Below are 26280 nucleotides of genomic sequence, written 5' to 3'. Positions count from 1 at the left end.
TCGAAACGAATTGAATGGCAAACTGGGAGCCATGCATAAAAAATTGCCAAAGCCAACGGACGTGCGTTTGGCTTTGGGGGGGTTAAAGAGCAGGGGGCCAGGCGGCCAAGGGTTAACTTCGATTAGCCCTGAAAAAATAGCAAAAAAAATAAAAAATGTTGTCATGGCCTGTGGTCGCACATATGTGCCAGGCTGGGTGGGTGTGTGTATGTGTGTGGGGGTGGTCACAAGACACAAAAATAAAAAAAACACACAAATAATAACAACAACAACAACAACAGCCATCTGAAGTTGTGCAGACGCGGCAAAAATAAATAAATAAATATAAGAAAAAGACCAAAAGACCAAGTTAGTCGCGGCTAATAAAAAATAAAGGCTAAAGAGATCGACCAGCAGCTACCCTAAGCTGATTTTAAAAAATGTTAAAAAATGTATTTAAATGGAAATTGATAAGAAAGTAAAGAAAGTATTGTATAATTTATTAAGGGGGGACATCTGAGTAACTGGCAAAAAAAAAGCCCATTTTCTAGAATTTTTTTTGGCCAAATGAAAAAGCCAATCGAAAAATTTTAAAGTAGGTTTGATAATGTTAGATGTGAACTACAAAATAAATTTTTTTGTTAATAAATCGAAAACAAAATGACGGCTGTGCAGCATGTCTTCGTAGACCCTATTTTTTTGAAAGGGGTCCATGGCCGAAAACCTAACGTCCTTAGTTTTTGATCTAGAACAAAAAATCAAATTTTGTTAGTTTCTATATCTCAACCGCTATCGACGTACGTAGGATTTTTTCGATATTTTGATTTTTTGCAAAATGGTGAGTGATTAAATAAAATGTTCAATTTTCATGAAAAAAAACGTCACAAAATTGTTGATAAAAAAAATGTAAGCAAAAAAAAAAAAAAAAAAATCCTACGTACGTCGATAGCCATAGGTATTTTGGATATACTGTCAAAATTTCAGATCGATCGGTTAAGATTTGTTCGAGTTATGTCTTCGGCCAACTCAAAAAAAGTGGTTTTGAGAAAAACGCGTTTAAAGTTTTAAAATCGTATATGATTACATGTGAGGCATCGCCGCAGAATGGAAAATTTCGACACTTAGAAACTTTTGCCGGACTCTATCTTTTGATATGTTATTTTAAAGACCCTAAAGTATTTTTTAAGCAAAAAAAAAAATTTCGATTTTTAAAAAAAGTTACTCAGATGTCCCCCCTTAAGTAAAGAAATAAACGAATAAAAATTAACAATGATAATTAAAAATAGTAATAATTGAATTACTAAATAAAAATTAAGAAATATTTTAAATTGTTTTGGAAAAACAAAATTAAAAAATATTAAGAAATTTCAATTATATTGGAAGATATTTGAAGAAAATTTAAAGAAATTACAGCAATAAAAAAAAAAAATAAAATAAGCTTCAAGGTATTTTCATTAAATCTTATTAATCAAATTAATTTTAATAATTATATTAATATTGAAAATAATAATACATTAATTTAATGATATCTCAAACCTGAAATATTTATTTAATTTATTTACCATCTCATTGGAAATGTTTTTAAAGCATTAACAAATAGATATAGATTGCTAACGAATTTTAAAAGGATATTTGAAGAGAAAATAATAAAACTTGCTTCTAAATATACATAAGAATATATACATTTAATTAATTAATATTCTTTAACATTATAATTAAAATCACAATTTTATACTTTTTATTTATGGTTTTTTTTATAAAATCGTAGATATATTTAAGGAGATTTCCCTGAACATATTTTATATATTTTTTAATATTTATTTATATATTTCAAATATTTTAAATAAGTAAATCTATTTATTAATATAAAAAGTATATCTAAATATGAATAAATAGACACTGTATTCATATTTCTCGCGAAAATATAAATATAAATCCGCATTTTGACGTTGATATTTTACAAACATAAATCTAAAACAGGATTGATATATCGATAATATCTGTATTTTAATGTTAAATGCTATAAATTTGCAATTTAAAATTCTACATTTATTAAAGTTAACTATACCTTTTCGATATAATAATTGAGCACTATAATTTTATTCGAATTTTTATATTAATATACATCCTTATCCTGACTTTTACTCTTAATTAGGACCTTCCCTAATATTCTAGGTCTCCTAAGGTGGCATCTCTGTTATATACACCCAACTAATGTCAAAGGCAACCTGCAGGTCCTGCGTCCTTCGTTCTCTTTTGTTTTGGAGCGGGGGGGGGGTTTTGGTCGAAATAGGGCCATTGATCAAAATTGCCACAATAATGGCGAAAAAGCCACCCCCACTGGCTCGCTCGCCCACATTCGCATCAGAGTCCGGCGCGTTTAGCCACCCCCTACCCTTACCACCCTTCCCACCCCACCCTCCTCCTCCTCCTCCTCCCACTCCTTGGTCCTTCGTCCTTCGTTCCTTTTCGCCTCACATTTCATTTCGGTTTCATGGCGGAAAGGAAAGCAAATATCGCCATTGCTGTCCAACATGGCAACGGGCAGAACGGACAACAGGACATGCAGGACTTGGCGGAGGAGTGTGAGGTGGGTGTGGTGGGAGTGGTGTACTGTGCTGTGCTGTGGGTTGTGAAAAGTGGGCGGGCAAGAGAGGTCCTCTACCATTGAAAGCCTTTTTTGATGGCTGCTGTATATGTGTGGTGGTAGCAGCCCGATGAAGGCAAAGGTAGCAGGCGGTTGCCAACGCGCGCCTCTCGGCACGGAATGTCCAACAAGAACCAAGGGACACGCTGCACTGCAACAAAAAAAATGAGGTAGGTGTTCAAAAACTATAAAAAAATATTAACATTTTGATACTTTAATTTGAGTTTACTTTAAAAGCGAGAGTGTTTGAATTTTTTAAGGCTACTTTTTAAAATTATATTTTGCTCTCACTCTCTCTTTCTTTTAGGCTTTGCCTGCAATGTATCAGTCGGGTAACAAGAACTGTTAAGAAGCGTCGACCTAAAAGTAATTTCATTATTATTATATATTAAAAATTCTAAAATATTTTCCCTAGAACCTCAATAAGATGTAAAACCAATAAGAAAAAAAGCAAACCCAATAAGCCTAAAACAAGCCACGAAAATAAGAACTTTTTTTGTTGCCTAGTTTTGGGCAGCATTAAAAGTTTGTACAACTAAATTATATATTATATTTCATTTTTTTTTAATATATATATTTTTTAATATTATTAGTTATAAATATTTTTTGAAAATTGAGTAAGCCTTTGTTTGCTTTTTTTTCAATACTTAATTTTTTTTAAGATTTTAAAAGCAAATTGAAAAATTTAAAACATTATTTTATTTTTTTTATAAATTTTGATATATATTTTCTATAAATAATAATAAAATATATACAAAATATATATTTAATTTCTTTAATATATTTATTTTATTCTTAATCTTAGCCCAATTTTTTTTCTACAGTGCACACACACACTCTCCCAGGCGGGCTCGTATCACATGCGCTGGCTTCGTAATGGCCACAGTTGTTGTTATGGCCAAAGTTCGTACGTGAGGGTCGAGTTGAGTCGCAAATAGCAGCAGGACCGCCAAGGCAGGACCACGAGAAGGGGCAGATCCTGCTCACAGGACAGCAGCAGTCCTTTCTGGTGGCCGTTAGCTGGTCGGGTCGTTTGTACATATTGCATCAAAGAAAACTTTTGCCTCACACACACACACACACGCAGTCGCAATGGAAATGGGGAGAAAAGCTGGGTAAAAAAGGAAACGGCTATGGCAACAAACGGACAAGGGACAACGCCAAAGGACATGGTCGAATATGTGTGAGTGTGTCGGTCCCCCCGTTCACATATGTACAGGCATATGTACACATGTCCTATGTGTATGCTTCGGAGGGAATGGGAAAGGGGGCGAGGGGGAGTGGGCAACCCAGCAAGGACCTCCTGAAAGAACTGGCCACGCCTCCTCTTGGCCACTCTTTGCGGACGTTTCAGGGCTCGGAAAATGTCCTTTTGGACAAGGGAAATCCCCCAAAAAGCCCAAAAACTTTAATTTGATTTATTTGAATTATTTTTTATTCGAATTCTTTCTAATTTATTTAATTTTTTATTTGTTTAGTTTTGCTTTTAAAATCCTATTTAGATTTTGAACAATACATTTTATATTAAAAACCTCGAATATAAATTATAAAAATCCTTTAAAAAATAACAGTAGCTACCATGAAAAACCAAGACTTAGTAATATTCAAGACCGATATATAAATCGATATTTTAACGTTGCGATACATAAGTACATATTTGCGATCGATAAAAACATATTTTATAGGATATTTTGACCCATTATAAACTGATAAAGATAGAGTATATATTTAAATAAAAATTGTGGAAATCTTTCCTCAATAATATCGATAATTAAGAATTAAATGCGATTTTTTTAGATTTTTAATCTTAGCAAAAATGCATAAAATCCAAAAAAAAAATCTATTATTTCCAGAAACTTTTGTGCGAAATCCATTAACAGATCCTCTTTCATTAACCATTTAACAAGATCAGCACAGAACTACCAATAAAAACTTAGGAAATTCTAGGAAACTAAAAAATGCTATAAATTTTTGAAATATTTGTGGTTTAAAATCGGTTAAGGCCCCCACATACGCACCGGCCCCCAAGCTCAACCACAAGACTCAACACCAACCCCAAGGACCGCAACCCCAACGACACCCCCCACCCCACCCCACGGATAAGCAGGCAATCAGAGTCCAGAAGAGCAGGCTCAAGACCAAGACCAGGACCACGGACCACGGACCTGGGCTGATCTCTGGGACAAAATATTAGTTCTGTCAAAATAAATTTCTTTGAGTAATGTAATCCCATTTTGCGGTCTTCGCCCACTGAAGCGAACGAGAGGAGGAGGAGGGATGGATGGTCAGGGGCGGGGTTGGTCTCATTTTTTGCACCCCGGAGCCCCCTCCTTCACTCCTGGTCACATATCGCATCAGGCTGAATATGAATGCGATAAATCTGTTCGTGATTGTTTTTTTTTCCGCCGCCTTTCTGTGTGTTAAGAGTATGTGTGTGTGTGTGGGTGGTTGAGGTGTCCAAAAAAAAATACAAAAAAATGGCAGTGGAATTCGCTAATCCCAGGCGAGGGGTGAGGGTGCATGGAGAAGGGGTTGCCAGAATTCGCAAATTTAGCTCAAATCCCAATCTGAGGTTTCAGCGTGTGGGCTTCAGCTGGCCTTTATTACACTATTTCCTAAGCAGCGCCAATCTAGGCTCAAAAGAGCGGACAAAATGGGAGGCAGGCACTCAAAAAAAATATAAGAAAAAAAAATTAATATTTGTAGCAAACAAAAACAGGAATAAATTTATAAAGAAGCTATATTTCCCATAAATTGTTATCATTTTCGATAATATATCGATAAATATCATAAATTTCGATAAATGACATTTATAATATATAAAATGCTTTTTTTTTAATTTAAATAATATATTACTGAAAAACAAATACATTGCTTTATATCATATTGAATATATCGTAAAAAATATTATTTTAAAAAATTTCAAATAAATTATTAATTATTAATATTATCAAAATATATCGAAAATATCCAATAATTATTTATTTATTTGTTTTATTTTTGTTTATATTAATTCCATAAATTATTAATTAAAGTCAAAAATAAATTTTAATATTTTATTTATCCTTCTTAAAATCTCATCAAATCTAAAATCCAATTTAAATCAACATTTTGTCAAGTGTAGCGTAGAGCAAGGAACTCAGTCGATTACGGACACATGTATTGTCGTTTCACGCACATGGAGGACGTGACCAGGTGGGTGGATTGCCCCCCTGCCCAAGGCCACCCCACACACATACACCCCTCCTGGCTGGTGGATGGTGTGGGCACGGCTCTTGACTTGGTCGCCTGGATGATGACAATGTCTCCTGACAGCTTCTGCGGCCTGGGCCTGTGATTGCCAAAAATGCGACACGATGACGGCAACGAGGGATTGCAAAAAAAAAATAATATATATATATATATATGTATAAAAAAAAACACAGAATAAACCATAATATATATGTGCATGTATAAAAAATGAAACCCAGAAATGTAATACACTCTGAGGGGGAGAGGCCACGGCCACGGCCACACACACGCAGCGTCAGACATTGATGAGGCCAAATTTCTGTGATTCGTCATCTAAATAGGTTTTCCACGAGACACACACCCGTACACCCAGGCACACACGCACAAAACACTGCGCGGAATTGGCTCGCATTACACGCACACACTCGCGGACCGGGGGAAAATTGTCCAATCTCTGGGAAAAGCGGCGCTCGGCAGCTGAGCAGGAAATGAAAATGGGCAGCAAAAATTCGCATAATTTAAATATTTCTTCTATTTTTCAGCACAAAAAGAAGGCTAGAAAAAAAACGGGGATTTGTTAAAGAGTTTTCTCGTTCTTTAATTAATTTATTTATTTAAATTTAAATATTGAAAAATATTTAAAAGCATTTTAAATGAAAATTTATGCAAAGGAAGCTAATTTACCAAATTAACAACAAATTAAACTTAATGCAAATGCTTTATTCGAGCTTTTTTGTGATGATTTTTATTGCGTTAAATTAAAAATAAAAATATTTAAATTTTAATACCCCAATCAGAAGCTTCAAACGCCTCGAAGGAGTCATTTCCGACTCCATAAATAATATATATTTTTGATCAGCATCAACAGCCAAGTATTTCTAGTCTTGTTTGGAAGAAAAAAAATTGTTTAATATTTATTATATTTATATTTATATATATATTTATATTAAAAAAAATGTTTCAATTTTTCAAAAATTGAAAAAAATTTAATTTTTTTTAAATATTAAAATCAGTATGCAGATTTGTTAATCTAATAAAAACATTGAACTTTTTCCGATTTGAAATAAATGCATTTTTGGCTTAGTTATGTTAGATTCCAGATTTGGTCCCCTGATCCAAATGCAAACTTTAAGGATATACAAACTTTGACTTCCCAAAAACAGCTTCCTTTCTTGTCTCTTGATCTAACATTATTAATATTCTTTTACTAAAATACCTCTAGATATACCTGTGTATCTAGTATAAGTTTTATTATAAGTAAGCCATTCAAATGAAGTGAAGTTTAGTTTTAAATATTAAAATATTTTAAATATTTAAGTATTTAGATGATGACCTTAATTCTTTTTAGAGCGCTTCTTCTCAATGGCATCCTCGATCGAGTACAGTTGCTTAAGCAGCTCCTTGTGGCGTTTCCTACGCTCCTCGCCGGCCATTGCCTCCCCATTTGAGGCCTTCTTGGGTTGATCATTCTTTTCCTTCTCTTCGTTCATGTCCTTGTCTTTCTTCTCCTTCTTGTTCCCTTCCAGATTCTTCTCCTTGTAATTAGCCACCTCCTTATCCGTCTCCACTTCCTTCTCCCTATTCTTGTCCTTCAACTGAGGCTCCTTCATGTCCTCTTCGTGCTCCAACTGCTCCTTTAACTTAGTCTCCTCCTTGCCTTCTTCGTGCTCCACCTGCCGAGGCTGCGGCTCATTCTCATTGTCAGAATCAACTGACTTCTGGGGAGAGGCGTGTGTCGGCATTCCCATTATGTTGCACATCTTCTTAATTTTAGTGGATAAAGACAAAAGCTTCTTGGTTCTTCTTGGTTTCTAGTTCTACTTGGAAGTAAGTGCACGTGTGTGTAGTGTGGAGTGGTTGTAATAAGTGTAAGAAAATCTTCCGAAAACCAACACCTACGCTTCTCACACGCTTCTGGGGTGTATTTCTTGATCCCGACGAGCTTTCCAACCACGAGGATCCTGATTCCAGCTCCAAGTAGCAAGGCGATTGATGAAAGTGCAAAAAAATCGAATTCAAGCGAACACTTCTTGGTCACTTCTTCTAGCTGCTGCTTCTTCAAACTGCAATGGATTTTTTTTAACAAATTAACTAATTTATTCACTAAACGAAAAAGAGAAACCAAACTTTGTAAACACTTCAGTTGTAATTATAGCAATGACTTGGAGAAACTGCTATTAGAGTTGACACAAAAAAAAACGATGTGAAATTGATAGAATCCAATGTAGCTTTTCGCCGATTCTGTCTATCGATAAATGAAATCGATAAGCACCTTACACTTAAGAATATTCTTATATATAAAAATATAGAAAATAAATATATAATAATATGTAGAAAATATTTGAAGACACCTTTCCTGGCTTTTGTTCACCCGACGTGATCCGATCAAAAGTAAGGGTATGGTTTTTACAATGCCAGATATTTAATATTTAAATAAATAAATAACCAAAAAAAAAATATATATGGAAATAAATAAATGGAAAATAAGACCTAACAATGCGCATGCGCAACATGTGCCAACATGTCTTTAAGTACTGTACATTTGGCGTTGCCAGATAGTTGGAGTGAGAAAATGGAAAGTACATAAACAAACATGTGTGTTTTTATATATACACCTGTGTGTATATTTTAAAATTTTTTCGTTTACTATTAGGCATAAACTTTATACACTAAAACAGTAAAATAAATATATATATATATATATATATATAATATAATATAATTGTTATTTTATTATTTATTTATTTATTTAAATAAATAATAAAATAACAATTATATCTGGTTTTTTTTCATATTATATTTATTATTATTTTTTTATATTATATTTGTCTGTATTAAAAAAATAAATAATTTAAAATATTTATTTTTCCAACAAATAGTATTTAGCTTTCATTAATATTTACCCTTAATTTTCCATAGAATTGCAATAAAGCACAACAATTGTAAATGTTTTTTATCATCCTTTATTTATGATCTATTATAAACATAATTTTAATTGTTAATGCTCCATCACTTGTGGTGGGGGTGTCAAACGGAGGAAATAAAAAAAAAGTTAGGACATTTTTTTTTATCTTTAAGCCTAAAATACATTGAATTGATAAATTGCCAACGCTGCGAACGAGGCTTTCATATATCGAATCCGATGCGAATGTTGCGTTAACCACTAAGTATTGATTGATGCCGAAAGATGGGATGATTTGGAGGGACCTTGGGTAAAGGAGGGGAGCTCTTTTGGAGGAAGTAGGAGACGTAGACAATGATGGGCCTTAGGTCAGCCTTGAGCGCTTCTTGGCAATGGCATCCTCGACGGCGCGCAATTGCTTCAGCAGCTCCTCCCGGCGTGACTTCTTGCCAACGTCCATGTTTTGGCCCAGCTCCCTCACCTTATCCTTTGTTGTCTCCTTGTCTTTATCATTCTCCTCCTTGTCCTTGTCCTTAACCTGTGGCTCCTTCTCCTTGTCCTTTCCGGTGTGCTGCCGCTGCTGGTCATTCTCATTGTCAGAATCGGCTGAGTTATTGGGCGAGGCCAGCGCCGACACTCCCACCATGTTCGATGCCTTCTTAATCTCAATGGAAATGGGCGAACGCTTCTTGGTTACTTGTTCTACGGCTGTGGATGGGAGGTTATAGGAGGATTGAATTAGTGTAAAAAAATCTTTGAAAAATCCACACTTACGCTTCTTGATTAGTTTGCGCTCGTTGAGCGCCTTGTCGGTGGCCCTCACACGCTTCTGGGGTGTCTCCCGCGATCCCGACGAGCTGCCCGACGACGAGGATCCCGATTCCGATTCCGAGTACGAGGTGGTTGATGAATCTGCAAAGGAATTTTAACATTTATTTTTATTTTAATAATTTTCTTAAAAACAAACACACAGACAGAAGGATGTTATAGATCAACTCGACTTTAAAAACCGACTACTAATTCTACTCCTTACCTGAGTCGGATGAGCTGGAGCTGTGTCGACGTCTCAGCTTGTCAAACTTCTTGGCCGCCGGCGAGGTGAGCTTCTTGCGCTTGGAGGCGGGACTATGTCCACCGGATCGCTTGTCCATGGCCGGACGCTTGTACGAAGGCGAGAGGCTGCCCTCTGCAAAAAAAAAAAAAAAGTAAAGCGGGATAACGTTATTATACATCAAAAAAATTAGAAAAATAATTACAAACTCACTGGACGAGTGCCTAGGACGTCGCGGTATCTGGCTGGGCGAGCGCGCCGTCCGACCGCCTAGACGACGCGCCGAGGAGGCCGAGGAGGCGGCGGCGGCCAGCTTGTGCGAACTGCTGCCATAGCGCCGCTTGTGATCCGGCGGCGGACTGCTCGAGCGCGACGAGTCCGAGCTGGAGTCACTCTGCGAGCTATTCGACGTCGAGTAGGACGAGTTGCTGCTGTAGCTGCGACGATCCCGACGCCGCCGCTCCTCACGCTCATACGAGCCACGTCCCATGGACTTGGAACGCATCCAGGGATCGCTCCACTCATCGCCACGGATCCCGTGGCCACCGGCTGCCTCCACACGCTGGACAATCACCTCACGCGCAGGCCTTAGCCTGCGATCATCCTCGTAGTGCGGCATCCGATGTGGCGGCAATTCACGATACCGCGCCATACGCCCGTAAGCATCAACATCCTCGTAATGATGCGGCGCCATATACTGGCTCCGACCGTAGCGATCACCCGGCGGTCCATACACAGAGTACTGCAGCGGCATAAGGGCACGCGGATTGGGATGAGCATGGGCATGGGGATGGGGAACGGCATGCGGATGCATGGACAGCGGCATGCTGAGCGGATGCAGTAGGGCTGGATCGCGGGACGATGATTGTAGTGGCGGCGGTGTGGAACGGGCCATGCTGGTGCTTCGCTCCTTGAGGTAATACGGATCCTTCTCCAGTTCGTCCGGTGAGAGTGTGAGGTTCATTTTCTTGTCCTCAAAGTCCATGTCCTGCTCCTTGCGTTTATTGGCCTTCCGCATCATCTCTTTGGCGGTGCGGAGGCCCCGTTCCCAGGCATTCTCCACCACGGGTCCCCCCTCCGGCACCAAGGCAGACCGGGCATCGTGAGCGCTATACACGCTCGGCGAATGGAGTAGCGCCGGCCGATGGAGCAGCGCTGGCCGTTCAGTCCTATAGTCATGATAATCGGCGGCTGCAGCAGCATGAGAACTGTAGGCAGAGGCGCTGGCCCGGGATGCAGAGCTAGAGGAGCCAGCAGCAGCAGCTGCCGAGGAGGAGGAGGCTCCACCGCCCTGCATGGGCACGGAACGGACGAGGCTCTCAAACATCGTATAGTTACCCTTGTCGGTGACACCAGGATGCAGGAAGCGACAGCTCATCCCCCAGGTGCACTGACCCCGCGTATAGAAACGACACACGGGCTTGGGTTCCGTTTCCTCGGGACGCTTTTCATCCTCGTCAGACACCTCGCCCTCCTCCAGCTCCTCCTCGTCCTTTTTCTTTTTTGCTGCGGCTGATGATGTGGCTGACAAGGCCTTATCTTGGGCTTCATCCTCGCCATCCTCGAGACTTCCATTGCTGGCAATGCCATCCTTGGCCTTGCTTTTGGCCTTGCCTTTGGCTTCCTCATCATCGTCGGCATCCACCTCACCATCATCGTCGTCGTCGTCGGTGTCGATGTTTTTGTCGCCGCCAACGCAATCCTTGTCATCGTTCCCGGCTCCGCCCTCATCCATTGGTGACGCCGACGACGTCTTGGCCTGTTTTGTTTCGCTGGCTTTGATCTGCTCTGGGCACTCGCCCTCCTCCGCTTCAAAGTCCAAAGCATCATCGTCATGGGTCTTGACCAGATCCTCCTCAAGGCCAGAGGCAGGTGTGCGTCCATCAAGCTGGAAGAAATGGAAAACAAAACAAGGATGAAGAGAGATTCGGTTTGGCTACGTAAAGATCGGGAATCTACCTTGGCATCCTTGCTGGCCTTGGCTGGCTTCTGGCCCCCGTTCTGCTTGACCTGTTTTACCTCATCCTCGTCCTCGTCCATGGCCGAGAGTGAGTCATCTGACAGGGCGCCATCCTCCTCCTCGTCAGCCTCCTCCTCCTCCTCTGCCTGGCGGCGTGAGTTCTTCGGCTTCTCCTCAGCCTCAATATCGCTTACATCACTCAGATCCTCATGACTGATGTTGAGATCCACGGCCGCTTGGTTGTACAGCCGTGGACTATTGCTCCGACTGCGTGCGGAGGAGTGGAACGATTTGGCGCTGGGCGGTGAGCCAGGTTGCTCGGTTTTAGAGGTCAACGAAGCTGTTATGGGTTCCGTTGTCGTCTCTGAATCTCGCTCCGGTTCGGGCTCGATCTCGGGCTCTGCCTCTGGCTCCGGATCCGGCTCAGCCTGCTCCTGCTGTGGCACTTGTTCCGGCAGCTGCTGCTGCTGCCGCTCCTGTTCCGGCTCATCTTCACTAGACGAACCGCTGGAGGAACTGCTGCCACTGCCGCTGCTGCTGCTGGAGCTCTTCTTTTGCTTAGTGGAGAGATCACTGCGACTGGAACTGGAGCTAGAGTTGGAGGAGGAGCTGCTGGTGGAGGCGGCTCGAACAGAACGATCCAGTACTGGTTCGCCAGCCGATTCTGAGGTCTGTTCCTTCTGCTCGGTAGGATCTTTATTGGAATTAACGGGCGAATTGGAACGAGACTCCGACGAGTTGGACGGAGAGCTGGCACGAGAATCGTCCGACTCCATGTCGAGGACCATGGGTTCGCCGCCTTACGCCGTTGTTGCGGGCAACTCGGACGTTCCACGCCTTCCTGCAGGAGATGGTTAAGGGGAAAAAGATTAGACTTCAGGGCAGGCATAAGGGGGAGAACAAGAAACAACCTCCTTGGACGCGACACACAATTCTTCGGGAACCGAGAGCGGAACTGGATTGGAGCAGCGAGTTGAACATTTGTTGAGGGGAGGAGGAGAAGAGATTTTTCCTGGTTTCTTCACATTCAAGCGGACAAATAGAAAAACCTTAAAATTACAGATCTAAAAATCGTAATCTTCTTTTTAATCTTGTGAAATGTTATTAATCGAAATTCGAAATGCGGACAATAAGACAAGGCGCAGCAAAAGGTCAGTGTCACCCCCCAACAAATGTCGATAACTGTGTGATTGCGACGATAACGCGATGGGCATTGCTATCGATAACGTCTCTTTAAATTATCTTTTTTTTTACTTTTTTCTTTGTGGGAATGAGAGGGGGCAGGAGTCGAGAATAAAGTTTTTATTTTATTAAAAAATTTGTTGCTGTTTGTTGGCTTTTTGTGGGGTTCTTACCTTCATTGCGTTTATTAGCATTTATTTATTTTTAATTTTATTGATTATATCGTGTGTGTGTGTGTGCTACGGTTTTTTTTTTTTTTTTAATTTAATTTTTGACGCGAACGAGAGCGAGAAAGAGGGAGAGGAAGAGAGAGCGAGCGCAGGAGGCATTTACTGAAAGAACAACAACAATTACAGTTGAAAATACGGGATAACTTGCGCCATTCCTCTTCACATTCTCATTCTGACAACGGCGGGACGGTCTGTCTCCCTCGCCCTTCTGAATTGTACACACACAAGTAGGACACGCACGCACGCACACACACACTCGAACATACACAGAGGCACACACACAGGAGAGAGTTAATTATTTTCGGACTTTTGCGCACTTTTCGCGACCGACAGACAGATTTTTTTACTTAACCACTTTTCACTTACTTTCAACTTGTACATTAACTTTTACTTTTTTACTTTTACTCATTTTTCTTATACTTTTCTTTTATTTTTACTTTTTTTTTGTTTTTTGTTTTTTTTTTGAGGGGAAAGATAGAATACTTGAAAATATATCAATTTGTTGGTCTGAATTTGCAATATGCACATTTTTTGTTGCTGCTTACCTATGGCTGAGTGGCTGCGAGTGAGAGAGAGTGGGAGAAGTACGGAGAGCCAACGCCGCCGCCGCTACTTCTCGGCCGCCGCCGTCGTCGTCGTTGCTGTATGCTGTGCTTGTCCCCCTTTTCTGCTGGCGCTGCGCCCGATGGAGAACCTTCAACTCCTGGTTAGTCCTGATGGAGCGCGTTACCTGGATCCTGTTTCTAATTGCAATTCCTGGTTTTAGCTGCCGAGAAATGCGTTCTTTTTCAGTCCTCGCTGTCCAAAACCAGCGTGACCGCGCACCGATAACGATAGAAAATACTCTCCTGCCCAACTATAAATACCACAAAATACCATTTCAGTGGTACCACCTTTTTTTTAGGTTGCTCATAGTTAACTTAAAACATTTATTTATTAATTTAATTCTCCTTTTTTTACATCATTTAAAAACATAAATTTAATTTCACCCGTTTTTGCCATTAAATAATACCATAAAGTAGTAAAAGAAATACAGTCCAGGTGTTTCTCGCTTTTTGACGTTTGGCCGGCGTTGCCAGACTGCTGGCAAAGTAGCGCTTTCTAGCTCATTTTTCAGTGGTGTAGCTAGTGGGGGTTGAATTTTCATATTCGCAAGCTAAACATAGAAAAATTATTTTAAAAAAAGTTAAATTATTGGAATGTATTATTAATTTACCCAGGAATACGAGATATAGCAATGATAATTGTCTATTACTCGATATATCATTTAAAATCTATGTAATCCCCTTTACATATTTTTCCCTGCGCCTCTGACAAATCTAATCTCTCCCCAAATAATTATGGCAAACCATTCAAAATTAACATTTATTTTGCATTAACATCTAAATTACGCAACTAAGGACCGTGGAAATAAACCCTATCCCCACCAACCGCCCGCCACTGCCCGTCGATCGTGTGTGTGTACACACTGGCCCAAAGATGCAGCGACTTACGAAATCGTTACGTTTACTACCAGCCGGCACGGGTAAGAGCCCGCTGCAGGCGCTGCTCCTGCTGAATGGCTTCTTCCCCACTCCCTCCTCCTCGTACTCCACGTCGGAGCCGGTGGAGATGAGCTTCGAGGTGTACCAGGGCGAGGGACAGCCCACGCAGCCGCCGCTGATAACATTACACGGCCTCTTCGGCTCCAAGCAGAACTGGCGCGGCATCAGCCGAGCCTTGGTCCGTAAGGTGCCCAGAAAGGTGAGTGATTGATTTCCAGTTATTCTGTAGTCTCTTAAAGACTTCGTCCCACTACTCCAGATATATACCGTGGATGCCAGGAATCATGGCGAGAGTCCGCATTCGATTGTTCACACATCGCGGGTCATGAGCGAGGATATCCGTCTATTTCTGGAGCAGCACCAAGCACCAAAGGCAGCCTGCCTGGGTCACAGCATGGGCGGTCGTGCCATGATGTACTTTGCCCGGAAATATGTGAGTAGCAGCCGGAAGAGGACTTCCACGATTAAGGAGGTAAATAATCCACCTCAACTATCTATCCTTTTAGCCCGAACTGGTAGAGCGTCTAATTGTGGTGGACATCTCCCCCATATCAGTGCCACGCGGCACCGAGGAGATGAAGCATATTTTTGATGCCATGGTTAATTTGAATCTCTCGCCCAGCCTATCCATGTCCGAGGGTAGGAAGATAGCCCGGGAGAAGCTACTGGAAGCCACCGAGGACGAGACGGTGGACTTTATTATGCTGAATCTGCGCAAGGATCCAGAGACTGGAGCGTAAGTGGGAGTACAAATGGTATAGAAAATTGATATATCGACTTGGAATTTGATATACAAATTGATATTTTTGCGATAAAACATCCTTTTACATTTGATATATCGGTTTTCCCTTTCATTGTTAAGCTTAAAATATTTCTTTTTGTTTAATATATCAGCTTTTCCTGGGCCTGCAATGCTTCGGTGCTGCGTGACTTTCTTACTCGCTTCGAGGATTATAGGACTAACATCGACCAACTACCACCGTACCCAGGACCCACCACCTTCATCTGTGGCTCCCATTCATCTTACATGAGGTTGTATCCTTATTTATAACTATTAAAGCTTCTAAACTAAAAGGTTTTCTTTCTTTTAGACGAGAGCACTGGCCAGAGATTTTGGAAATGTTCCCTGAGGCTGATATCCACTGGCTGGACGCCGGCCACCTGGTACACTTTGAGCAGCCACAGGAGTTTATTTCCATAGTCACCGAGTTCCTCAAATAGAAGAAATAGATTTGACAATTAAACTTGTTTAAAAATTGTACAAAAAAGAGGCAATAAGAATGAGCTTTAAGCTAAATTTATGAGAAAAGGTTACATTTTATTTCTGTGATTTGGGGAAATGCATGTAATTATTATTAATTTATTAATTTATTTATTTGTTTTTTAAGTAGAAATCGATCTTCTACTTCAATTAGAGGGAGACAGAATTTAGTTAATAAAATAAAACTAAGAATTAAAGCTTGCTTTAAAAATTAATTAAATTATAAAGTAATTAATTTTTTAAAATTCTCTATATTTGCCAGAAACCCACTGAAAAAAAGGCTTGTAGCTCAAAGAGCTTCTACTTGGACATCGCTGCTTTTAAATATTTTCAAGGTTTTCAAGTCCTTTCAAGGATTATATATATACCATATAATATAGACCCTCTTTCCTCCCTCCTATCATATTAAAAAACATCAAGTTGTGGTGTATGTACATTTAAAATGTAATTTAATTTAATCATTCTTGTTGTTCGGCGTGTGATCTCTCGTTAGATACATTCGATTTTCAGGGTTTAAGGTTTCCTTTTTTTTTGCTTGCCTTCCTTGAGACCCCCTCTTTTATTTGTTTAAAAAATATACATACACAGGACACGAAAAAATGCCATATTGAACAAAGAGAGAGAGAGAGAGCGAAGCTGATGATAGATCGTATCGTTTAATTATCCTTCCGCAGCCTCCTCCTTCTTCTCCTTTTGCATACAAAAAATTGACAGCAAGTGATGCTTGATCGTTTTGCTTTGGTTTCGAGTGTGTGATGTGTGTGTGTTTACTTACAATTAGTAATAAATAAAAAATGTATACATATTCATATAAGAGATACCGAAAAAAACAGGCGAAATCACATTGCACTTAAAATTAAATATATTCAAAGATCGGGGAAATTATTTATCAAATAAACACAGTTTGCGTGCTTCGGTGTGAGTGTGTTTTCTTTGTATTATGAGTGTGTGTGTGTGTGTGTGTGTGTGTGTGTGTGTCTGTGTGTTTGTCTTTATCCTTGCTAAAATACATCAAACAGGAATGGTGGGTAAAACTCTCGTGCTAAGGCTAAAATGGCTGTGATAATTCCCTCAAATTCGATGTGTGTGTGTGGAGTGTGTGTGGGTTGTGGTGTGTGTGTGACAATTCATTTGGATTTTGTCTCACAGCTTTTGTAGTAATTTTTAGTTATTAGTTTTGCTCTAGTTTCTTCGATCCTCCTTCTTAGTTGTAGTTTTTGCTCTGTTCTTCCTTTTTTTAGATCCTTTTAGATTCCTTTTGTAGACTCTTTTTTAGATCCTTTTTGTTTTGGATTAGCTTTCTTTAGATTCTCGTTTTTTTTAGATTTTTGTTTAGACTATAATGCCTCCATCGTAGGCGTAATCGGCTTTGTTGTGCATGACGAGTCGGTTTTCCACAAAGTAAAAGCTGTCCGAGCGTGTCTCAAAGGGGCTCGATATCATCTCAGCCACTGTAAGGTTAAAGATATGTTAATACATTAGTTTATTTAACAATTTAATAATTTTGTAATATTAAATTTAATTTAAATTTTAAAAAATTTGTTGAAATTAAATTATTAAAAATTAAAAATTATATATAAAAATTATAGAAATAAAATTTAAATTTAGGTTTTTTTTAACATGATTTCTAGTTCAGTAAAATGTTAATTCAGAATTTTTCCTGAAATATGAATTTAAATTCGTCTTTGTGAATAAATAAATATAAATAAACTATTAAAGGACAGTAATAGTGGATTTTTAAGCTAACATTTGCTTCAAAACATTTTAAATTATAATATTATTTATATTATTTTATTATAAAAAATACTCTTAGTAAAAATGAAGGTAAAAAAATATTTTTAATTTGCATAAAACAAGGCAGAGTTAAAAGCAAAAAGCAGAGCTCGCCTTGACCTACATTAAGAGCCCCCTCCCTTTGTCCTAATTTTTGGCCACTGAGCTGAGATAAAGCATTACGCAAGGCGCTAAAGTAATTTTCCTCTAAATTTAAGAAAAAATCTTCACTTAATTTATATAAGAGAAGATATAATCCGGCTAACCAATAAGAGATTCAGTGGAAAAAGTAATACACACTTGATGGTTCAAGGGGAAAACAACTAGGAAATTTATATCGACAACTAATATCGTTATCATTTTTAAATATCGAAAAATATAACTTTAAACGTTTAAATACGAAAAAAAAACAGGAATTTATATCCCCAAAAATACTGAAAACATTGCTATTCCATTTTTAAATTGTGTAAAATTATCTATGCCATCTATTAAATATCAATATTTCCAACAAATAACCGAATTTCTCCGATTATATTAGTTAAAAACAACACGTTTTGGGTTTCGGATCTCACCTAGGTCGGGTGGAAGGTTAGGAAACTCGTAGATGTGCTCGCACGTATTCTTCGAATACGGAAAGCAGTAGCCGAACTCGAAGTCAAAGGTTTTTAGCAGGCGATCGCGAAAGAAGTGCCGCTCGATCATGCGAAAATTATTTACTGGCTGGCTGCCCACCGTGAATTCCACACTGCAAAGCAATAACAAGAAAGTTTACATTTGTATCATATGAAGCTTTATCTATTCCTTACGTGGCTCCCACTGTTTTGAGGTTGAGAAATGCCGGCGTAAACTGATAGCGCACATAGCGCCCGGCATTCGGATCGGCAGTGTCCTCCAGCGTTAGCTCCTCGGCCGCCGCCAGCATGGTCTCCTCGACGGACAGTCCGTCTGGAAACTGTTCACTCGGCGGCTTGGCGATCTCAAAGAGCACCGCTCCGCTCTCCAGATCACGGATCTTGAAGCGCGTAAAGTCAATCTCGAACACATTTGCATTGGCGGAGCACAGATAGTCGTCGGTGATCTTGGTCAGGTGCAGTACATCTTCGGGCGTCACGCTGGACGGCTCCGAAGATCGCTTTGAGTCACCTGGACCAGCGCATCCTTCTCCGCCGACGGAGGACGACGCCGCTGCTGCCAGACCTGTGCTGCTGCCACCATTAGCCTCGCCACCGCTGCCGCTCGTGGCCGTGCCGCTGACTGAGGAGGAGGAGGAAGAAGATGCGCTGGCGGCGGCTCCGCTGGATGACTGCTGCACAGGATTTAGTTGCTTGCCCACCACACTCATTTTGACTAGGATTTATGGTTGGAGTCCGGGTTTTTGGGGGGTTCCTGTTGCGGCTGCTGAACAGTTTCTGGTGGAGATTTAAGGCTCCTGGCTGGCTGGCTGTGCTCTGGCTAACGATGGCTCACTCTGCAAAGAAAGACGTCAAAAGGTAGGCAATGAAAAATACACACAAAAACAAATATTATTTACAACAAATTTCTACGGTTTTTGGAACTTAAAATTGATTTATCTTAACTTAAAAGCTTCTAAAACACACAAAACATAAAGAAAATAAATGTCCAACAAAGGGAAATCGAAAAATAACTGCACACTTACCCACACATACACACACTCCGGGAGTTGCCATCAATTGGAACAGGATTTTGTTAGTTATATACACATAAATATATAAGGCTTCCTCCTTATTTGTCAATATCCTCAGTCTTTAACAGGGAAACGGAGAACGGAGAAGAAACCACAGCCAAAAGTCAAAAACGAAAAAGAAGTAATAGAAATAAGAACGTTAAAACTGCACACACGAACTACTCTAACTCACTTACCCACACACACGCAGGCTGCAAGTGTTGCCATAACATTCGCTATTCTCTCTTCCTCTTCGCTCCCTCTGCCAGCAACAACAACAACAACAGCCACAGTTACAACAAACAAACGACAAAGACCAAGAAGAAGAAGAACAACAACAACACACACACACACACCTAACAAATATGTATGTATATGTTTGTATAAATACAAATCGAGGAAAAATCCAGCAACAAGCTCGAAGGCGCGACCCAATTTCTGGAAAAAGCGCTTATCCTGTCCTGCTCTTTGTGTTTGTTTTTCTCCTTTGGCGTCCTTTTTGTGTGTGTGTGCGTGCGTGTATTGGCTTTGTTTTTGTGCGTTTTGTTGTTGCTGCTGCTGCTGATGCTCTGCCGCTGCGCTGCTGCTGCTACTACTCTTCAAATCAATTCGGCTTGCATGGCGATAATTAGTGCATTCCAGCCCTGAAAATACTCACGTACTCGTTTCTCATTGCCTCGCATACACACAACTGGTTCATGCTCATTTTTGCGTTGAGAGCGATCGAATTACTTTTTCTTTTAAAGGGGGTCACACTGTTTGCCAGGCGGGCTGAAAAATATTTTTAAAAACTAATAAAATAATTTGGTAAGAAAATAATACATTTTTCTAATTATAAAGTAGTTTTTATTTAAAGTTTTAATTTAAGAAATATGTAATTTTGTTTGTTTTTTTAAGCTAAGCTAAGAGAATGTGCGTTACACACTGTTGGCGGGCTATTGGCACATTTTGAATCCTATTTACAAATTCAAGAAAATAGGAGGGAAATAGGAAATCTTTAATTCAAAATAAAACGGAATAAAAAAAATTATTATATTGTAAAGAAAAAAACAAAAACTATGGTTTACTTGCGGGCATCAAATTGCAACCATAAAATAAAATTCGAAAAGGAAGTACTTTTTTCAAGAAGGCAAATGTGTTAAGTGGCGTGTCGAGCGCATTCCCTCCTCCCCATGGTTTCGTGGCCAACAATTAGTTAATATCCATGCCGGCTCTCAAGTGCTATACCATCTGGATTCAAGAAGCAGAGGAGATAGGAAGCGGATTCCGATTTGGTTTTCATATTCAGACGCACGGGCGCCGCTCCAAGAAGAGTGTGTACACACTGCAAAAAATAGGAGTATGTAACGGAAAATAAATTTTAAAAATGTTTAATTGTGTTTTGATTTCGCTTATCATATATATTATTCAAATGTTAACTATACTCAAATTAATATCTATGAATTATAATGAAAAATTATTTAAAATGTCATATAATCTGATTTTTGTAATTTTTTTTAAGTGTCAGAGAAAACTGCTCGAGTTCAATTCTAGCTCCTCTTTTTCGTATGCTTATTTTCTCCGCTTTCCGCCGCTGTTGTTATTGTTGGGCCCTTAAGTGGGTATTTTAATATTCGCAGCCGGAGGAGACCAAAGAAGTGTTAAGTTTCAGGGGCCACATATGCACTTATCCCCTTGTCTGCTCCTTCGTTCGTTCCCTTTTGCCGTTGCCCACTCCTCCTTCTTCTTCTTCTGCTTCTTCTTGTGCTCCTGCTCCTTATCCTCCTTCTTCTTGTTGCACAGTGGGACATAAGTACCATCCAAGTTGCAAACTTAACGTCACACGTACGCTTAACGTATTATTTAATTATTTACATTCTGTTTTCTTAACGTAATGTGGTGAATGTGCTGTATTTCTACTGAAATAAAATTATAATAAAATCCCCGAATGCCTACACGCCCCCGTGGTGGGAATCCCTTCTTTCCTTGCTTATTTATGACAACTTATTAGGGGTTTAAAAGTCGGTTCATAATATAAAGGCGCTATTAAAAGTACTTTTAATGACTGTAAGTTATTCAATAGGCACCTAACCCATACTTTTTTTTTTATTAAATCATCCATCCAGCCCACTGTACCTAGGCGTTCCGCGTTTCCTGTATGCGCCCGTATCCGTGTGGCAGAGTGGAAACGTGTTCGCTCCTCAATGCAATACATACATATACAAATTTATATATACATATGTATTTGTATATGTTCAGTACAGTTTGGCTGGGAGTCTGTGCTGCAAACCCCAAACATCCATCCCATCCCCAATCTGAAAAGGAAGGAAACCCCTCTCCCGGCAGATTTATGCCCGAAACTCAAAGATAAAACTGCAGACTGCCGGGCAGCACCTGAGGAATATGGAATTTGATAGCCCGAAAGGGTCGAGATCCCAGGAATTCGACGGTATAATCCATCTTTCGGATCGGTAAAATGCATAAAAAAACGACGCGGTTTTTATTTCATTTCGAAATTTCACAGCTTGTTGGGATTTCAGATTTTAGTTCTCAGATTTTAAGCGATTACAACAGGTGGTCCTTGTACCTTGTACAATTAAAATAGAATCTTTTTATTCACCATAATTTGACATTTAAATATTAAATGCTTGTCATATATTTGGTTAATGTGGAAATTTAACTAATTAGTCTTAAACAATTGTCGCTTTTCTCTAACATCTTATCATCTCAATTTAAAATTTAAAAGTGTTACATGTTGTTTTATATTTTTTAATATATTTTTTTGAAAAATACTCCAACGTTTAAAATCAAATTAATATTACGTTGTTTTTTGGGGAATTTTTTTGAATAATTATTGGTTTCATAGGCGGGGAAAGGGGGTTCCCAGCATAGGCATCGAGTTGTCCGCACCCCCAATGCATGTGCCCCCACAGGGGAATATGTGTGTGTGTGTGTGCCGGGATATCGAAAACAAACAGTAGAAGAACAACAACAAGAGCAAACGAAATCGTGGGTGATAAAATTCGTACTCGAGAGGGAGAGCAAGGGTGTATGAAATGGGGTTTATAAAATTTATCACTGCCTTCGGTTTCAGTATTTTTTTTTCATTAATTTGTTATTTATTAATTTTTTTTTTCAAATAATTGGGTTTTTCTGTGTTAATTTATTTAATCCTTTCTAATTTGTTTGGTAAACTCACCTGCTCCTGTGGTGACGCCTCTGCTGCAGGCCACCTCTCTCTCTTTCTCTTTCTGCCGCCGCTGTCCCAAGTGGCGATGACGTTATGAGCGGCGACTTGGCGCGCCGGACGGTCTGGCAAATGCAATGCAATGCACACTGCAGCCACACGCACACAAGCACCCTCCGTCGAGTGCTCGTTTCCGTGAGCGCGTGAACTTGTGTGTGTGTGCCTTTCTGGGGTTCATTGAGTGTTTGTGTGTATTGTAACACCTCCCAAGCAGCGCGTTTAGTTCGTCAAAAGCGCCAACAACAACACCAGTGCCACACACTGAGAGAAATAATACGATATTCGCTTCTGGTATATGTTTGTTTATTCCCTTACAATATAATCAAAACCTGAACCGTTGTGGGATTTTTTCTCTCTGCATTTGCAAGAAGAAGAAGCAGAAGAGCATAATCTAAATGGAATTTTGCTTTGCTTTGCGCTTCGCTTTTTCGAGCGATTTCTCAACCAAGATACAAAAATTACAACAACATAGACGAGCCAGTGAGTGAGCTGGCAGCGGCGTTGACGCCGACGGTAACGCCGACGCCTCGCTGCCCACTCTCCTGCCTTTGAATCTCGAGTCTTTCCCCCAACCCTTTCCCCCTCTTCAACGATTGTCCCTTCCTCCACCCACTCCACATTCCACATCCCCCACCTTTTCCTTCCCCAGCCCTTCCCTTCCAACCTTTCTCATTCGCCTGCCCTCGTTTCGACCGCTGTGCGGTGTGCGTGTGTGTGTGAGCGCTCTGGCGCTGTGTGAGTGCGGATTTTTCTGGCGACAGACTGTCTGGCCTGACTCTGCTGCCGCCGCCGCCGTCTTCACGTTTGTTCGGCCGGTACAATGGCGGTCACTCTAATAGCAGCGCAGCCAAAAGGAACTTAAGGGGGGATATACATGTAAACCAAAATTTTTTTGGCAAATTTTTTTTTTGTTTAAAAAATAGTTTATTACTTAAAGAATAGACTGTGTAAGTTTCACCATTGAATTCCAACTTTAAGTGCCTCAAATTAAGTATGCAAGCAAAGTATACAAGTGTTAACGTGGGCACATCAAAAACTTTAAACGTCTTTTTCTCAGCTTCTAATTTTTGCATTTCTGCCTATGCTATGGACACGATTCAGAAAAAACTACGTAACATATCGGTGTGAATAAAATTTTATTATGATCAGCATGAAATTATCTTCTATTTGAACCTACATGGTTGTTATAAAACTGAGTATTACTATTTTTTAAGAGGGTGGGAAGTGAAAACTGATCACCTGAAAATGGCATTTTTTCCTTCAAATCAAAATTTAATTTTTTTGTCTTGATTTCTTTTGGGTTTTTTAGGTTCAAATAGAAGATACAGGTGTAATGAATACAAAAAAAATTTAGTTTACGGGTTTTGGACTGGAATTACGACCCCTATCGTGTCCATAGTACGGCAACTCAAAGCTCGAGGCGCTACGGCATATGTTCCATAAAGCCGCCATTTTGTAAAATATTGTTTATAACTAATTTTTTTTGTCATCTGTGACTCTACTTTTAACTATATCCAAAGTTTCACGACGATTGCTTGACTATTTCTTATAAAAAAAAAATTCACGAAAAATGGCCAAATTTTGACTGCTTACATGTATATCCCCCCTTAAAGATAAATATGTACAGTCAAGGCTTTGAAATTAAAATTAAAATTTAATTATATAATAATATTAATTTCCTTATTTTAACGTTATATGTGATTTTTTAAATATTTTAAATGCCAATATATCTATATTTATGATATTTTCGATATAATATTTTTTATAAATCCCTATAAACACCGCATAACTTAACATTTTAGACCCACTTTCTTGACCCCCACTGTGCATGTGCCTCCAGAGTTCGTATGTATGCAAGTACGTATGTAGGTGTGCCGGCTTGTCCGTTTGTCCCGGGACACGAATGTTTTGTTATTGCTGCGTTTTGTTATTGTTCCTCGGTGCTGATATGGATTCTCGATGCCATGCACATGCACTGGTGTTGGTTTGGACGGTGTGAGTGGGTGCATTTTATTGTAGGTATCCCACAACACACACACAATCTAGTGCTGCCATTGCAGAGTTTTAACCCTTGAAAGGGTTGCTTCCTTTGGCATTCCCTGACCTTCAGGAGCGAAAAGGAAGCCAGCAGTTTTGAGTCCCGGAGACCCTTTAATTGCCCGGTTTCCTTACAAAAAAAATAGCTGCAATAATGGCAAGATTTTACTTTACCATATATTCCTTTAATTTATAATATTTGAATACTTCTTAAGGTTAAAAATTAAATTCGATTCCTTTTTGGTTTTTGTTTTTGAATTCTATTTTGAATTGCACAGTTTTGAATTTTCTGGAACACATAAATATTTACTTTGAATGAAATATGTACATACATATGTACATATGGATGTATATTTCTGTGTATGCCCAAGCTGCAACTACATTCAAAAATAAAATTCAAAGCGAAAAAAAAGAGAAAATAAAAAAATTCTCGTACATCCACATAAATATTCCGAATAATGCATGTACAGACACGCCTGGAGGGCCCAAAAGTTTATTTTGTATGTTTTCCCAAGGAATACTTACTGGAAGGGGGGGCCTCCCACTCGCCAAGCACCCCCTGCATTCCTATGCTCCATATGGGGACTGTTATCAGACTCCAAATATTGGATTTACATAGATAGATAGTTGACCCCACCGCACACAGACACAACCAGAGACCCCACCAGCACAGTAAACAAACTTCATTCCCGCTGGAGTACAGTAGGCACTGGAAAAAGTGTGCTAAAAGAGGTGGGGCCTCGCTGGAGGGAGTGAGTATTGTGTACTACAAAATAGAAGGTAGAGATAACTGATCCACAAGTTTAATTGAAACGATTTTTGGGTTATTTTAAGGAAGAATGGAATACTAAGATATCCTTTTAAAGGATTCGAACAAGTTAAGCTATCTTTAGCCTGCCTTTTTTTTATTTTTGTACATATCTAAAGTCTATACTATACTCTCAATACCTTAAGACCCCATCCGGAAATTCATAAATTACTCAATTATTATCTTAAAATCAAATAATATCGAATTCAAACATTGATACTTCCTATCGATGAGGAAGAAGTAACATATTCAAGTCAGAACACCCACAAATCAAATCAAAATCAAGTCCTGCTTGAAGGAAGACCCTTTGACAGGGGACCCTTGGACACAAATCATGCAACCGATTGTGAGATCATTATCAATAATCTCTAGGGTGTTTTGGTTTCGGGTCTCTCCTGTGGTTCCGATGTAACGCTTGCGCGAACGGAATTCAAGTTTGATTTATGGTTGGGCCCCCGATAGATTTCATTCCCATAATTTGTATTTCGGGTGCGTCCTCCTCTTGGCTTTGACACACAGTTATAGGCTATAGCTATATGGCAGGCTATATGCCAATGGGTCTCGTCTCTGAGCGATTTATGGACAGGTGGCGACGGCGGTAGCTACTGTGCACCCGATTTCTCGATTGTCAATGCCAGGCGCGTACAGCATTATAGCTTATAGAGATATGCAGCATATATATATATAGATGTATGGACTGATAGATAGACGTGTCTGGTGCGTATCTAATGGGGTCTCCGTATGCTCATTTAACTTTTAAAAACG

General features: G+C 39.5%; 4 protein-coding genes across 9 annotated transcripts; 1 reads left to right on the top strand and 3 right to left on the bottom strand.

Moving 5' to 3' along the window:
- Nucleotides 1-7084: 7084 nt before the first annotated feature.
- Nucleotides 7085-8082, bottom strand: LOC108079362 (putative uncharacterized protein DDB_G0271982). Of its 2 annotated transcripts, XM_017173671.3 has the most exons (3): nt 7985-8082; nt 7757-7920; nt 7085-7674 (listed from the first exon to the last, which is right to left on the bottom strand). In XM_017173671.3, the coding sequence occupies exon 3, from the start codon at nt 7615-7617 to the stop codon at nt 7192-7194; it is 426 nt and encodes a 141-aa protein (XP_017029160.1). In that variant the 5' UTR covers nt 7618-7674; nt 7757-7920; nt 7985-8082; the 3' UTR covers nt 7085-7191. The 2 variants fall into 2 exon arrangements, with proteins under 2 accessions (XP_017029160.1, XP_017029159.1); XM_017173670.3 differs by having other exon boundaries at nt 7757-8045.
- Nucleotides 8083-8804: 722 nt separating this feature from the next.
- LOC108079414 (zinc finger CCCH domain-containing protein 18) lies at nt 8805-14029 on the bottom strand. Of its 3 annotated transcripts, none has more exons than XM_017173740.3 (6): nt 13728-14029; nt 11770-12611; nt 10024-11698; nt 9793-9945; nt 9534-9671; nt 8805-9467 (listed from the first exon to the last, which is right to left on the bottom strand). In XM_017173740.3, exons 2-6 carry the CDS (start codon nt 12556-12558, stop codon nt 9124-9126), a joined length of 3099 nt encoding a protein of 1032 aa, XP_017029229.1. In that variant the 5' UTR covers nt 12559-12611; nt 13728-14029; the 3' UTR covers nt 8805-9123. The 3 variants fall into 3 exon arrangements, with proteins under 3 accessions (XP_017029229.1, XP_070143991.1, XP_070143992.1); XM_070287890.1 differs by lacking the exon at nt 13728-14029 and adding an exon at nt 13126-13519; XM_070287891.1 differs by lacking the exon at nt 13728-14029 and adding an exon at nt 12682-13058.
- A 379-nt stretch (nt 14030-14408) lies between these two features.
- LOC108079415 (sn-1-specific diacylglycerol lipase ABHD11) lies at nt 14409-16027 on the top strand. The gene is made up of 5 exons (XM_017173741.2): nt 14409-14925; nt 14986-15159; nt 15233-15462; nt 15621-15758; nt 15818-16027. The coding sequence occupies exons 1-5, from the start codon at nt 14662-14664 to the stop codon at nt 15945-15947; spliced, it is 936 nt and encodes a 311-aa protein (XP_017029230.1). The 5' UTR covers nt 14409-14661; the 3' UTR covers nt 15948-16027.
- A 1225-nt stretch (nt 16028-17252) lies between these two features.
- On the bottom strand, nt 17253-20057 carry unc-119 (unc-119 lipid binding chaperone). Of its 3 annotated transcripts, XM_017173793.3 has the most exons (5): nt 19642-20057; nt 19418-19524; nt 18567-19228; nt 18333-18505; nt 17253-17438 (listed from the first exon to the last, which is right to left on the bottom strand). In XM_017173793.3, exons 3-5 carry the CDS (start codon nt 19100-19102, stop codon nt 17320-17322), a joined length of 828 nt encoding a protein of 275 aa, XP_017029282.1. In that variant the 5' UTR covers nt 19103-19228; nt 19418-19524; nt 19642-20057; the 3' UTR covers nt 17253-17319. The 3 variants fall into 3 exon arrangements, with proteins under 3 accessions (XP_017029282.1, XP_017029284.1, XP_070144456.1); XM_017173795.3 differs by lacking the exon at nt 19418-19524; XM_070288355.1 differs by lacking the exon at nt 19418-19524 and having other exon boundaries at nt 19836-20057.
- Nucleotides 20058-26280: the final 6223 nt, after the last annotated feature.

Source organism: Drosophila kikkawai, chromosome X (assembly GCF_030179895.1).
Source record: "Drosophila kikkawai strain 14028-0561.14 chromosome X, DkikHiC1v2, whole genome shotgun sequence".
Classification (NCBI taxonomy): domain Eukaryota; kingdom Metazoa; phylum Arthropoda; class Insecta; order Diptera; family Drosophilidae; genus Drosophila; species Drosophila kikkawai.
The sequence above is the reverse complement of the archived record's forward strand: the minus strand, read 5'-3'. Positions and strand labels throughout refer to the sequence as shown.